The 15,958-nt window shown below is 50.3% G+C and overlaps 1 protein-coding gene across 2 annotated transcripts in view; it reads right to left on the reverse strand.

Annotated features, from left to right (window-relative positions):
* Positions 1 to 15,958, reverse strand: part of PTPRN2 (protein tyrosine phosphatase receptor type N2) — a 689,751-nt gene that overhangs the window by 59,204 nt on the left and 614,589 nt on the right. For both annotated transcript variants that reach the window (XM_060021206.1, XM_060021207.1), the window contains exon 15: positions 2,666 to 2,813. In XM_060021206.1, the coding sequence (XP_059877189.1) occupies positions 2,666 to 2,813 (148 nt within the window). The remainder of the gene's footprint in view (positions 1 to 2,665; positions 2,814 to 15,958) is intronic.

Consider the following 15,958-nt stretch of genomic DNA (forward strand, 5'->3'; position numbering starts at 1 on the left):
GAAGGCGCTTCCCCTTCAGAGCTCTGGCTCCGGCCCACGTACGGCAGGCCCGAGGCCCTGGTCCCCGCGGGGCTGAAGCACCACCCCAAGGCTGAAGACAGGACACCCCACGTGCCTGAGGTCCTGGCCTGTGGACCCATCGCTGACTCGGCACAGACGGAGCCCAGCGGCCGGCCGGGCTGCAGGGCGCGTGGACGGGAACGTGCCGTGTTGTGGTTGGCTCGGTGGAAGGGATGCTTTGAACTTGAGTATTTACCCTACAGGGCCTGACACCCGAGGAAGCCTCCAGGCCTGGGAGCACGCTGGATCCAGGCTGACGGTCTGCCCCCAACACCACATTATTTAGGGTGTAGTTGGAACACCCTCGCACCCCCTATCCTGGATCCTCTCTGAGGACAGTGGCCAAGCTTGGTTGACTGGGTGACCCAGCGTCTGTCAGCAGCTCTTGGCACAAGTAGGTGCTTAATAAACATGTGTCAGTTACTGTCTTTTCTGCTAAACATAAAACTTACAAATCGCAACAGCTCCTATTTTCAGAGCTCTTTAGGGAAAAGGCCCTCAGACGTCACAGAACTAGTCTGAACACTGACTAAACAGTTAGAAAAGACTTACACCCAGAAGCAGCGCGTTAAGATTTTACAAAGGTGTGTAATTCCCAGGCTGGGGCTAGAGCAGCACAGGAGTGTGTCTCTGCTCTCGCTGTCCCGTGAGCAGGCGTGGAGTCGCTGCCACTTGCTACGAGACAGGACATCTGCTGCTGCGTCTCCCAGGCCGGGGGGCGTCGGGATGGCAGCCCGGCCGCGCCTTTGGGTGGTGTCAGGCTGGTCCCCACTGGCTCCACAAGGCTGGGACGGGGTTTGTGACCCCGGGCGTGCTTCCCTGCGAGGGGGCTGGTCTTGCCTGTGAGCCCCAGCGTGGCTCTGCTGAGCCCTCGAAAAGTCAGCCCACAAAGTTCCTCCTGCCGTGTGTGAGGTCTGCACGCATCTCTCCCGTCTTCCGTCACCACGACAGTCACTCGTGCAGTCGGCATTTACGTCAGACACTTTGGTCACAGACACCCCCCAGATCCCCTCCCCCTGCAGGGGGATGTGTAGTAACCACAGCCCAGACCGGCCTGGAACCTGCTAGGACACAGGAGGCTGGTGTCTCTAGTAAAGTGACAGGAGGAGAGGAGGTGCAGGTGGGTGGGAAGACGCAGACTCGGCCCGCCCCTCCTTTAGTCCTCCGTGGGCCTCCGCACCTGTAGGTCACTCGTCACCTCACGTAGTGTGAGACTGCAGGGCTGGTACCTTCCTGTGTCCCCATCTCCTGGCAGTGACTCCTGGCCATGCTGGTGACACACTGTCGGGCTGAAGGCTGCGGGGGCACCTGTGTCTGCTCCTGCTGTGCCCACAGCCTGCCCGGCCCACGTGACTGCCTGTCAACTCCTCATGGCCCTAAGTGTTCAAGGACGACGGTGTGAGGCCAAGTACAGGTGAGGATGAGGCTCCAGGGTTCAGAAACGAGCCTCGCATCCCAGAGCAACGGCAAGTGCTCGCTGGGATCTCTGTGTCCCGCCCGTGGCTCCAGGACTCGGCCGCGGGGCCGGAAGGAAGAGACGGCTCTGTGTTTCGAGGCTGGTGTCGGGGGCTGGCTCAGAGGGTGGTGGTCTCCCTGCCCTTTACGTGAGATGAATGGATGGACCCAGACATCATCATACTAAGTGAAGTAGCTCAAACAGAGAAAGACAAATGCCATATGGTATCACTTACATGTGGAATCTAAAATATGACACAAATGAACTTACTTACAAGACAGAAACAGACCCACAGATATAGAAAACACACTTATGCTTACCAGAGGGCAAGGTGGGGGGATAAGTTAGGAACATGGGATTGACATGTACACACTGCCATACATAAAATAGATCACCCACAAGGACCTGCTGTACAGCACAGGGAACGCTACTCAGTATTTTGCAATAACCTGTAAGGGAAAAGAATCTGAAAAAGAATATCTATCATCTGTCTATCTATCTACCTATTTATTATCTATCATCTATCTATATATCATCTATCTATCATCTATCATCCATCTATCATCTCTCATCTATCTATCATCTATCATCTATCTATCTACCTATTTATTATCTATCATCTGTCTATCATCTATCATCTATCTATCTACCTATTATCTATCATCTATCTATATATCATCTATCTATCATCTATCTTATCATCCATCATCTCTCATCTCTCATCTATCTATATATCATCTATCTATCATCTATCTACCTATTTATTATCTATCATCTATGTATCTATCATCTATCTATCATCCATCTATCATCTATCTATCTACCTATTTATTATCTATCATCTCTATATATATCATCTATCTATCTATTATCTATCATCTATCTATCTACCTATCTACTTATCTATCCATGTATAACTAAATCACTTTGCTGTACATCTGAAACTAACATGACATTGTAAATCAACTACACTTCAATAAAATTAAAAAAAAAATGAAGTGAGAGGACGTTTGCTGGCAGAGAGGGCAGACGGGCAGGAGGGGAGGACGCGGCAGCCGCGCGAGCGCAGCGGGAAATCCCGGGGGGCAGGTGCGGCCCATCCCTACCGCCACCGGCTGCCCTCCCGGCCAGAGCCCCGGCGGTACGTACAGGTGAGCACTGCGGGGCAGCGGTTCTTGGGCGCGTTCTCCTCCCTCTGCGCCACGAGCGAGCTGTCGGGCTCGGCCTGGTAGGCACACAGAGCCTCCCACTCCTTCTCCAGGCGGTTCTTGTTCTTCAGGTGGTCCTCCATGTAGGCCTGGAGGGAGAACGAGAGTCAGGAGCGCCAGCCGGGAGGGCGCGGGCCCCTGGCGGTGACGGGACGCCGGGCGGCCCGTGGGGTGCAGCCCACAGTTCCCCTGCTGAAGGGGGGTAGGGCTGGCTCGGGGCCTGGTGCAGGGCCGAGGGCTAACCAGACGCAGGGGGTGCGGCAAAGGCTGCCCCGTGCTTTGGTGGTTGGTTCAAAGGTGGTCACGCTGCGCTTGCCGCGGTGCCAAGGGGGGCGGTGAGAACACCCAGCGACCGTGAAAACAGACGCACACACCGCAGACCAGGTCTGATGCGCCAGCCCAGAGGTGGGATGTGTGTCCAGCCAGGAGCGAGGTCACGGGATGGGCGCAGTCACGGAGGCTCATGGCGCCGCACTTTGCGGGAAGAGGTTTAACACGGCGCGGGGGAGGGGCAGGCACGCGTGCAGGTGTGTCCGGTGCGGCTGGGGACAGAGAGCGCCCAGGGGCCCTGAATGTCTGGCTGGGCATCCAGGCTCTGAGGTCAGGAGTAAGGGAGGTTTGGGAGCCGGGTCTGCCTCTGTGCTTGGAAACACGCACAGGAGGACCCTGCTCTCTGCATCAAAGAAGGAACGTGCTCAGATACACGAAGAAGCTACCACCGTGCTACACGGAGGAAGCGAGCTGGAGCTGGGTTAAAAAGCAGGGCCCACAGAAACGTGTTTGCCGGTAACTTCAGTCTGAGAAAGCACCTCAGTTGTCATGCTCTGCACTCAGTCTCATTTTCTTTTTCCCCGTCGCAGAGAACCACTGCTTACCAACAGATACTATGATGCAATAATTGTTTGAAATATTTTCAGTGAAAACTACGGAACACACTGTTTGAAAACTATTGTATTATCCAAGCAAAATCGTGTCCAAGTGGTTTCTCTTGGACAGAAACGGAAACCACACCCTCCCAAGATCCTCCAGAGCCTGGGCCAGGCGCTCAGCCAGGGGTCCCGGTGGGGACAGCCAGGAGGCGGGGGGACCCTGCCCGGCACCACGGCTGCCGTTTAGTCCCCAGATGAGGGCTGCCTATGCGCACAGGCCCCAGTCCAGGGAGGGAGCACAGGTGTCACCAGCGGTGACGACAATCCCGCCACTCGCCACACAGTCGAGGGCAGGGAGCTCAGACGGGCCTTCGCTAGGGCTGCCCCCGCTCCCGTTTCTGTTGGCACAGAAGTCATTTTTCTTGAAATTGGCTGGCTTTTCTGAACCCACCGGGGGTGCTGCATTTAAGACACTGGGCTGCTCTGATGTGCGCAGCGTCACGTGGCTGGCAGTGTTAAAAAACAAAAACAACAACCCGAGTATCTGACCCACAGCTGCTCTGATCTTAATTTGTCAGGCACTTGTCTGTTGGCAGCGATACTAGGAGGACTGGATGGGGAAACAAAGGCCTCCAGAACGTTCCCTCCACAAAGACTCCCAAGCCAGTGCTGCCTACTCACCTTATTGATCTGTTCAGTCCAGAAACGACTGTGATTTTAAGGAAGAGCATTTCAAAGGACCAACCCGGGCGGCTTTATCGCACCCAAAGGAGATAGTGGTCCCATCCTCTAACATCTTGCTTGTGGGTCTTCAAACATGCCCGCACAGCAAAATGAAACACACACGCACACACGAGGCCAGGTCTCCAGCGGTCAGGCACCCCGATGTCCGGCCAAAGCTCACACCCGTCCCACATCACCCCGACCCCTCCGTCAGCCCCCTCGCCCACTCACTCCAGCTGACCACCCGGCTCGGATCATCCCCCCCACTGCTCTTGGCCACCCCGGCTCATCGGCACCCACTCCAGGGGACAGAGAGGCATGAGAAAAGGAAGGACAGTCCACCAGACAGTCGTGCTGGGGTCCCACACTTCTCAGGGAAATGTTGACTACAGCGACTTGAACTGTCTTGTATTATTCACTCAACAAACACCGACTGTAGTCCATGTTGGTCTGACTGGTGTGTGTATCAATGTGCGTGAGCTGAACCAGAGCTCGGAAGCCGGGTGCCTGGTGGGCGATGTTCCAGGGGAGAAGTCACCCTCGGGGCCGCCTGGCCCAGCAGCTGAGGGCCCCCCCGGCAGGTATGGCTCCGGGAGGGCCAGCGACGGGGCCCTGGGTGACGGTCACATATCCCTCAGCCCCCTGCTCCAGCCGCTTAGGGAACCAGCAGATGGTCTTCTATGCAGAAGACCGAGAACTGTGACCATGAACCCCTTTTCAGGCACAGACCGTGAACCTCAGAAGCTCACCCTCATCAGGAACAGAAACATCGCAGCAGTTCTAAGTGCCCGGCCACTGCCAGCCCCTGGTGCCCACACAGCTCACAGGTTTCTTTGGGTGGGGAAGAAGCAAACTTAAGGGCACAATCTAGAACATGTAAACACAGAATGCTTTCTTTTGGGACAATCATTATGGAATATCAGATACATATTTCTTGTACCAAAGCTACCCTAATAAGGATGACACTTAAGTTTGGGGAAAGACCAACTAGCTTATTATCTAGCTTAAAATATGGTGTGTGCGGGGGTCCCCGGGAAGGAGGGGTAGTTCTGCGTAAAGTGTACCGTCTCAGTGCTTCTGTGGTTACTTTCCCCAAGACTGGTTAATGTACAGTCTTACAAATGGATGTAAAACTGTTTCTGGCAAAACGACTTGGGATCCTCACTTTTCTTTGGAAAATACTCTGTTCACAAAATCCATCATGAATGAATGAGCTTCTTTCAATAAAACGTGATGGATTCTAAAATGATAAACCCTGGCAGGTTGAATCAGGTCTCAAATGTTGTCTGCAAAAGGGGCATCGGCTATATCGTAATTCCTGTAAACTGCAGCTGTTTAAAATTTCACATTTATCTTAACTGTGGAAAGTGAAATCATGCTGCAAGTTGACTTGAATTTCTAAACTTATGGCAAGAAGTATCAACTGGGACTGTAGTACGCAAGCTTGAGTGACACAGGGAGGAAACAGTCGTTACGAACATTATTACTTTGTTTCATTGAGAATGCGCTCATCTAAAGATACACTTGATTATATGAAAACTGAGATAAAGTTTTCATCCTCTCAGCACGTATTACTACATTCGTCTGTGTTTGCCCTGCTCTGGTCATTTCAGTTTGACCTATTCGTTGTTTCCCTATTAGTATTTTTACAGAACATCACTCACTCTGTTCAATGGACATGATTCCCATCCACGTCTGAGGAGCTCTTGCTCTTCCTGTTTGTGGATTAGATGTTTTTCTTCTGAGACCTGAGAGTATGTTTCATGTTGTCTGTCAGGAAGCTAGGCCTCGGTAGTAAACTAACGTGTTTTATACAAATACAAAACCTGCCACCATAGCTCAGTACGACGAGGCCCCTTCTCGTCAAGGGTGTGAGAACAGGTGTAGCGATCCTCCCCAGACACCATCACCACCCGGAATGATTAGGTGAGTTAACATGAAATTTAAACACGATGCACGTTCTTCCCCCAGACTGTAGGTGTGCTAAAAGGTGACATTTAAAATACTTTCCTTTAACGTGTGTGTGTGCGTGTGTGTGCGTGTGTGCGTGCGTGCGTGCGTGCGCGTGTGTGCGTGTGTGTGCGCGCGTGTGTGCGTGCGTGTGTGCGCGCGTGTGTGTGTGTCTGTGTGTGTGTGTGCGCGTGTGTGTGTGCGTGTCTGTGTGTGTGTGTGCGTGTGCGTGTGTGTGTGTGGTAGGAACGGGAGGAGGGCTTAGTTTAAAAAACAACAACTAACTTTTTATTCCATAAATGGCACATGTAGAAAACGAAGGAAAGCAGAATGAAAACAGAAGCTGCTGCTGACGTCTCCACCTGGAGCCAAACAGCAAGGCCTGGGATAAACTCCACCATTTCGGGCACAGGTGTGAGCTGCTTTTTTTCTGTTCTGACAACCGTTGCTTAAGCTTTGGGCGACATCAGTATTATAGACTTTTCTTATTTAAGTTGAAAAGATGCTGAGATGAGGGTCTTATAGACACAGAACTGCTGGTGTCCTCCTGCTGCCGTGGCCTCCTCCTCCATCCTCCCTCACATCCCCTTTCTGGTTCCTTCACAGGCTGGCATTTCTGGTCACAATACCACCTGCTTCAAAAGCCACCAATGGTGCCCAGATAGCATTGTCCTTTGCCCAGACTTCACTTTACTAACCTGCGACTCCGTCCCAATAAGAACACGTCCCACTGTTTGAAGCCTCCGCCGTCACCATCATTCTGGACGCTTTCTTCAAGCCGATTGTTCTGTCATGAATCTACCCAGAAGTCCAGGTCAGTAGGGATGCGTCCTCCTCCTTCATGCCCATCACTGCCTTCTCTCATCTTGCTTTCCTACAACCCACCCCCGCCTCAGACACTAGTTTAAAAGCTGCATTTCCGTGACGTGGACCCCAGTCGGCTTTGTGGGACCCCAGTCGGCTTTGTGGGCACCCCCCCTCCTCTCATGAGCTCACTTGTTCAGGGTGGGGCCCGTGTCGCATGCACTTAGCACACAGTCAATATGTGTTGAATGACTGATCGTAGCCTGGAAAATTCTGTAAGAAATTTGTGCTCCAGGTAAAAATTGTATATTGATGGCTGGCATGCCAAAAAGTTTGCCAATGAATCTTCTGAAACTTGGAAGAACTGCCCCCAAAAGTACCAAAGGACTTCGGAACGTTTCATTGAATACTTCCTGCTGCTTTCCTCCTTTCTGCGTTAGCCACCAAACAGCTTCACAGTTCATGTCGACGGGTGGCTCCAAGTCCTGACGTTCCAGCGACAGCCCCGAGGTCGCGGCGGTCTCACAGGCCTGGAGGAGCAGCCCCAGGTCAGAAAGCGCTTCTCCCAGACTCTCCTCCGTTTTGGTCTTAACCATCCTCAGGGTCCAGGTCTGGCGCTGTCTCCCTGAGACGCTTCTGTGGACTCCTGTGCCCTCAACGAGTGGCCCTCACTGGGGACGTTCCATGCACTGTCACTAGTGTAAGAAGCCTGTCTTCCCCATGGGTCGTGAGCTCCTGGGGGTTAGGGACCCGTCTTATACCAACATCATCAGCCTGCACAGAGGAAGCTCTGGGATACACAGAGCAGAGCAGGACGAATCGCCAGCACTGTAGCGGGGGGCCAGCCAGGTGAAGGGGATCCCCCGCCATGTCCATGCAGAAGACCTCTGTCAAGTGGAGTCAGGGCTCCGCACCAGTTGGTTCAAGTTGAAGAGCTTATACAGATGAGCTATGACAGCTACCCCGGTTCTTAAAGAACGTCTGGAAGTAAGTCAGTCTTTAATGTTGAAGAGTTACTCACTCCACTCAGCTAGATTCTGGGTGACGGGGGTGGGGGGGGACTGCAAGGGTTCTCGGCTGGAAGGACACAGCGTTGTGTTTCCATGCTCCTGGAGCCTGTCAGGGGAATTTCACTCGAGCTAATTCCAGATGAGCCCCGAGTGCAAAGGTTTCTAAAACCTTCTTGAATTGTGATATTTTCAAGGGCCTAGGTTTGATGTACTTGCATAAAGATAATCCCCATATCCCGAGGTTTCAGATATGGGTTTTCCAAGTTTGTAGCCGAACCCGCTGACACTGACCTCGTGACCCCCGACCACACAACACCATCATTTACAACAGGCTGAAGATGGACCTGCATTTCTTCTGAGTTTCTTGCTCCTTGAGGATCGCGTCAGCTTTCACGAGACCCATTTTATGAGCTGTTGACTCAGTCTAAGGTTTTCTTCTTTAATCTGCCTCTCATCTCCGACTTCATCCTCCCAGCGCCGCAGCTCACATCCCCTTTTCTAGCCCACACAATTCGACTGTTTGGGTAGGAAAATGACCAACAGTTTCTGGGGCAGGGGGACCACGTACCACCTGATGACTTTTCAGGAAATGCTCTCACGTGTTGAACAAACCACTGGCTTCCAGGTTCACTGGAATCATTTTACACAGAATCCCAGAACTTGTGGAACGAAAGGGTTACTGCCATTATAAAGTGGAGACTTGTGGCCACAATCTGTTACTATCACTCAGATATATTCTGCACTGTCTTCTGATCAAATTGTCAGCATCTTCAGGTCAAGAAAGCAATTCCTAGGAATATGGAATCTGGGTTGTGGAGCACAATAGAGTTTTGTTAATCACAGGAGCACTTTGTGTCTTTGGGAGATTAATTTCACCCATCACTCACAGAGTCTCTGTGAGTGCCTGAGGGAGCTTCTCCAATAGGAAGGCAACTCTAATAAATGGAGAAGGCGTTCGGCTTGATTCTGAAAGACTTCTTAACAGTGTGATAAACAAAGAGGTCTGGTGCCCACACGACGACTTTTTGGGCAAACCATCTAACCTCACTGACCCTTAATTTACTGCTGCATAAAACCGGGAATCATAGTACGTATTTCTAAGGTGGTTCTGACGCTTGACTGAGTTCATATATCAACTATACTTTGTAACTATAAAGTATATACAGATGGAAGGGATGGTGATTCTCATTAGAAAATCTCGTAATGTCTCTTCTGTATTCTGTGACTACACAGCTCTGGGGACATTGACCATTATCTAATGAAAACCATTATCTAATGAAATGTGATGCGTTAAGTCCGCAGCTTGAGTGGAGAACTTGAGGGGCGTCGCCGTGGACAGACGTTGCTGTCGGTGTGGTCAACCTTGCTGGGTACTATTAAACCGATGAGAAGCAATGCCACTAAGTACATAGCTTGTGGTTTCAACACTGCTTCTGATCCACAAGGGACAGTGGTCCTTCTCACAAGCCCGCAGTTTCCTCACCGCGTGGATCTCGCGGATCCGGCCCTGGAGCTCGTCCCTTCTACGTGCTTCTCATCGCTGGTTTAATAGGGAGGCGTTTCCTGACCAGTCTCGAGGAGTCACTGGAAATGCCAGTTTAGGAGATGATGGACGTGAAGCTGAGCTGCTGATTTCTGGTGTGGAAAGAGCTCGTGATGCTGTGTGGGGCTCTGCCCTGGCACCTCAGATCATGTCGGGATCTGGACTGTTTCACAGGCACCATTTTACTAGCGTCAACATCAAGGATCAGTTTTCAGGGTCACAAGGAAAGAATCCCACTTACTAAAATCTTCTATTTCACCACATGTAACAAGGGCTTTGGGCCATGATTGCTCTAAGAACAGCTGAGGGCACCTGGCTCCGCGGCCCTCCTGGCCGCCTCCGTGCTGCAGGACAGGCGTGCTGCTGTCCGCCTCCGAATGCTGGGAGGATGGGTCTGGAGAGCTGTGCAAGTTCGTCTGAATCCAGCCCGCAGAGCTGGGATCCCGGCTGCCAAAGTGCTCAACCAAACCCACGTGGGGGCGGCCGCGAGAGCCCGGGTGGACCACACGGTTTTAGCTCTGTTAAAGGGCACAGAAATGATGTACGCTGGCATCTCTTACCGCTAGCAACGAGAGGGTGACATACTGGGAGGGGCAAGAGGACTTATTAAAGAGAATAATGAAAATAACCTTTTAACACAAAATACTAGAACTCATAAGGATGGTGGACCATTGCTGAAAACAAGCAAACTAAGATCCAGTTGGCACCATGTCGCATTGCTCAATACAGTTGGAAACCAGTAATGTCAGCATCAAACCGTGTCCGCACAGATCTTGGGAGACTTCTGTTGCTTTGTGAGTCTTCAGACGTGAAACAAGTAGAAACTGTCCCAGTGAAAGTTCATTTCACAATGATGCTGCCAGGAACAAGCTTCTTCCTCTGAGGAGCAGGTGTAGTAAAGGAAGGTGGGTTTTCGGAAGATCCAATTATTATTAGGAAAGCGTTGTCTCTATGCCCTTCTCGGGTTGGGTGCCTATTACAACAATCAGACCTTTTGTTGGAGTAAGAATACAGCCATCTACGCTTCCCTTCCTTGTGAGGGGACCACAGGCTGGAGTTTCAAAGTCAGGCAGAGTCAGATGAATGCTTTTAAAAGCCAGTAAGCTGATTCTGCTGCCATCTGGGGAGACGATGACCTTTTTTCCTTTAAAAATAATCATTGTCACCCGTCTTCATTAATACATTGAAGGGAAATGTTTATGCTACATGTTTGAATGCCAAAAGTAAGACATTTAAATTCCAAGCAAAAAATATGAAAAGATGAAAGGAGAAATTAGATGGGGTTAATTGTCTGGGCTTAGCACATATGGACACAGAGACGCGGGAAGAGCAAACTGCTCGATGAAAAAGGTATTTTGGTTGTCTCTAGATTGCTGCATCTGGCACATTTTAAATGTTATTTATTAATATTATGCATCAGGCAGGCTAAGATATTTGGAATTAGAAATTCAAAGTAGTCCGTTCAAGCTCAAGGAAGGACAGATACGGTTAAATGATCAGAGGGTAGTTTTGCTGTTTCTTAGCTTAGGAAAGATTTGCTTGAATGGAATCACAAACCATGCAATTGTATTCAAAGCACCATCTGACTGCGATAAAAATAACGAGTGAGGCTCCGCCCCCGTGACTCACCCTCTGTTCTCACACCTGCCCAACCTGCCCAACGTCTCACCTGTCGTGGGGCTCCTGGTCTCACCGGATAGTTAAACACGCACCGCTTTATCGCCTTCAAACGAGGAACTTAAGATGCAGAGCAGCTATGCACACATCGTATTAAAAAAAAAAAAAAGGGAGGGCTTCCCTGGTGGCGCAGTGGTTGAGAGTCCGCCTGCCAATGCAGGGGACACGGGTTCGAGCCCCGGTCCGGGAGGATCCCACATGCCGCGGAGCGGCTGGGCCCGTGAGCCATGGCCGCTGAGCCTGCGCGTCCGGAGCCTGTGCTCCGCAACGGGAGAGGCCACAACAGTGAGAGGCCCGTGTACCGCAAAAAAAAAAAAAAAAAAAAAGGAAAACACGCAGACCCAGACCAGGCCAGCTCAGCGCACGGTCCTGCGTTGGCAGCGTGGGGTCACGTGGGAGAAGTCAGCACTGTTTGGAATCCAGCCTCTGGGTCACGTGTGCTAAGCCTAAAGGAGCACGAACGAGAGCAAAGGAATCAGAAAGAGTAAATGAAAGACCTTCACGCGGCCTTTTCTCTTTTTATTACATTTTAGGTATCACCTCCGTGGAAATTTGCTTTTGAGGAGGAAACACTCCCACGTGAACTTGCAGTGGGCAACTCGCTTTCCTTATCCTAGTGAATTGGGACGTGGTTAGAAACAGATGAAATTGACCAGCAAAGGCCCCGGGCGTGGGCAGCAGAATTGGCTTCGCTGATAAATGGGAATCAATGCCGTTTCTTCCAAATCCTTCCCCCGAAAGCTCTGTTTCTCAAGCTGAGCTGTTTTGAAGACCGCCTAGGATCTTTGCGGGCCCAGCGACCCCTGAAAACTGTTCTCACGCTGCCTCAGTGTGATTTAGAAACGTGCTCCCGTTCTTTGTGTGGTAACCAAGCGGGCTGTGCAGTGATAGAGATTTTAAATTGTTAAAATAGTAGAGAAAAGTTCATATGCTTCCAAATGCAAAGCCTTTAAGAGTAAGTCCCCAGCTTAACACTCATTTTAGGCGGAGACAGTGAGCAGGAAAACCCCAGGACAGAGAAGCAGCATAGAAGGAGAAACAGAATACGCTGCGCTGGTTTGGAGGCTGTGAACCGTGGATCATCTTGTTTTGTTTAAAATCCTTTTTCTAGTTGAAAAATAAAATATGTGGAAGAGCTAAGAAAACCAATAAAAGCTTTAAAGCAGCGGTCCCCAACCTTTTTGGCACCAGGGACCAGTTTCGTGGAAGACGATTTTTCCACGGATGGGGTTAGGGGCATAACATTTATTGTGCGCTTTATTTCTAGTATTATTACATTGTAACATATGATGAAATAATTATACCACTCACCTTCATGCAGGATCTGTGGGAGCCCTGAGCTTGTTTTCACTTGCCACTCACCGATAGGGTTTTGATACGAGTCTGCAAGCAGCTGATTTATTATGGTCTCTGCGCAGTCAAACCTCTCTGCTAACGATGGTCTGCATTTGCCGCTCCCCAGCGCCAGCGACACCACCTCAGCTCCACCTCAGATCATCACGCACTGGACTCTCGTGAGGAGCGTGCAGCCTAGATGCCCCGCGCACGCAGTTCACAGTAGGGTCCACGCTCCTATGCGAGTCTAGTGCCGCCGCTGATCTGACAGCAGGTGGAGCTCAGGTGGTCATGCGAGCGATGGGGAGCGGCTGTAAATACAGATGGAGCTTCGCTCACTTGCCCGCCGCTCACCTCCTGCTGTGCGGCCCCAGCCCCTGACAAGCCACGGACTGGTACTGGTCTGTGGCCCACGGGTTGGGGACCCCTGCCTTAGAGAACACCACGTGTTTTTACAAAGTACTGCTGGGACGGTTTCCCCGAGAACAAGTTCCTTGCTCCTATGTGGCACTGAGACGGGGCGCATGCACCCCACGTGCTTTTGGAAGAGTGAAGAGAAGGAAAAGGCAACTCCTCGCAGAGCAGTGAGTTAAGAGGACATGAAAACGAGTTAAATCTCTATTTTGTAGAGCTTAACTAATTGGAATCTTCAATTACTATATTTTTATTATAATAACTTTGAGTTTTGGTATTCTAAATCTAGAAGAGTCCAGCCTGTGAGAAAGCATACCGATTGTAAGAGACAGTTTTCTGAATGACCTGCAGGGTGTTTCCTGGGGTCAGGAACCCCTGAGCCTACCCTCCAGGTCGTCTCCGTGGAGGGCTGTGCCTGTGAGAGACGCTCTCAAAGGCCCTCGTGCACTAAATCACGTGCCCATCAGATCTCTTTGTGACCGGCACTCGACTTAATTTATAGATTTATGGAAAAGGAAAATCACAATTTTATGAAGACTCACAACTGAAACCCTGGTGGAAAGTGTTAATAATGGACACATTCTGTTCCAGAAATGTTCTAATTAGTAAACTTTAAAAAATAAGTAATTTTGTCCTTACCACCTCCTCTTCCTAAATAAGGGAAAGGCTCGTTCTTTTATACTACTGAGAGCTTGTTGCATGCTGGGTACTTCAGTGCGATATAATTTCGGGTGTGTGCATAGGAGAGGGTGACAAAGGTCTTCTGCAGAAATGCTGAGAGAGAAGCCACGTGATAATAGTAACGACAACTTCACTTCGTACTTTCGGGCTGTCATTTTCAAGAAGCTCAAAGAATTTTAAATGAGCAATTTGATGAACCTTATTATCTTATTTAACATCTTAAAAATTAAGGTTATATGAACATAGGCAAAATATAAAGGTGAATACTTATAAGCAATGGAAAATAATTAAGAGACTTATACCGTATTTCCAGAAATGTACAGCTATTTATATTTAAACTGAAGACAAAAGAGGTTTGCCTGGCATTATGAGTGAAACCAGGATTCCGCCTCTAATTGTGGAAGAGAGAGTTAAGAGTTGCAGTATTATTTCAGGCTCCCGCTCATTTGTTGGTGGGTTTGGCCATTTATTTGTTCATTCAACTAATTTCATCAAAAGCATATCGTATGAGCTGGGGATGTCGTATGTTCTGAGGATCCAGCAGGCAGCTGGTCGGAAACACTGTCCTCATGGGGCTGATGCTTTGGCTGGAGAACAGACCACATACCAGTAGCTAAACAGAAAGATAACTTCAGACAACAGTAAGTGTAAGAGGGTGTAAAACAACAATGTAAAGGCGACTGGGGTGGAGGGTGGTTGAGGAGTCCAGGAAGGGAGGTCCCTCCTGAGAGATGGGAAGGGCCGGAGGCGCAGAGGACGGTGGGTGTGTTCCAGGAGACAGAAGGTCCTGGGGGGGAATGGGTCCAGCAGTTCTGAATCAGAGAGGAGGCCAGGGTGGCCTGGGCCAAGGGAGCTTGAAAGCCGGGGCGGCTTTCATACAGGGAGGGGTCTGAGGCTTATTTCAAGAGCAACGAGAAGCCCGCGGGGAGCTTCACGCAGAAGAGGCACGTGACGATAAAGATGCTTTGAAAAGGTCACGCCAGCTCCAGGCAGGGACTGAAGACGCCAGCTGGACGTTCCCGCAAGGGAGCTCAGGGGCTGGGACTTGGGGGACAACAGTGCAGGCAGAACTGCCAGGATTTACTAACGGAGCAAATTAGAGGATTTGAGTTGGTTTAATACAGATCCTGTGCATTTCGTTATCCAGCCTGATTCCTTATCCTCCTAAACGTCTGCAAACTTAGCAATTGTCTAAACCCCCGACCCCTCACACAAGCACAATGAGGAAAGGCTTCACCTCAAAACAAGGTCGCAGCTTAAATTCACCAGAAGTCAAAAATCTGGGTAGGAATCTGAAAATTCCATCAACAACCCTGATATTTCTAACAATCTTCATGCTTTGTTACCTGGATGAAATGTTCAGATATTTGATGAGACTAGTTTTTATCTTAGCTGTTCTACAAAATCTCATTGAAGATCAATTTGCCCAAAGTACCACAGAAAACTACCAGCCAATAGCTTAACCCAAACTTAACGTGTAAAATCAAGCAAACAACTGAAGCAATGTGGAATATTTAGATCTACTTAGACAAATAAGGCAACTATTGAAATACAGAGGTGTGCGAGCACGTGTGCATCTCCAAACACAAACACAGCCACGTCAGAAGCACGAAGTAACCAGTCACAGTCCCGGGAGCAAATTCCCCCCGGTGGGTGGGAAATACTGATCAGCTCTTTCAGATCACCTGGGTTCCACGTATTCAATTCCCACAGCAATCATGGACTGGTTCCCAGATGACACAAAAACAGCCTCTGAGAGAGTCGCACATTGGAGTAACACAGGCCCAGCGCGTTCAGACATATTCAGATGAAACCAAGATGATCCTAGGTTTGAGAAAACGAGGACTTTTAAGGCACGACAAGAGCGCACACCTGTACAGTGTCATCTGCTGCTCGCTCCCCTTGGGTGCCGCGTGGGAGGGAGCCCAGCGCTCCCAGAGAACCACCCGGAGCTCGCGCCCAGCTGCTCTCTCCAGCCTGCGTGGGGCTCCAGCAGGACCGTGAGCCCAGAGCACGCGTGGGATCCGCCCCAGGCCCTAAAAGCGACGTCCCTGCCAGACCAGCCTTCCAGAGCTTCTGGAGATCTGAACACTGCTTTTCTCCTGTTCACAGGACACCGGGCTCTAACTGGGTGACGCTATAAACTGGGTATTTTAGTCCCTGCCATCAACTCAGTGGGAAAAACCAGGACAAAGAAATAAAGGTAAGATGCGTTTCCAGGCGCTGAC

This window comes from Delphinus delphis, chromosome 9, assembly GCF_949987515.2.
Source record: "Delphinus delphis chromosome 9, mDelDel1.2, whole genome shotgun sequence".
Classification (NCBI taxonomy): Eukaryota; Metazoa; Chordata; class Mammalia; order Artiodactyla; family Delphinidae; genus Delphinus; species Delphinus delphis.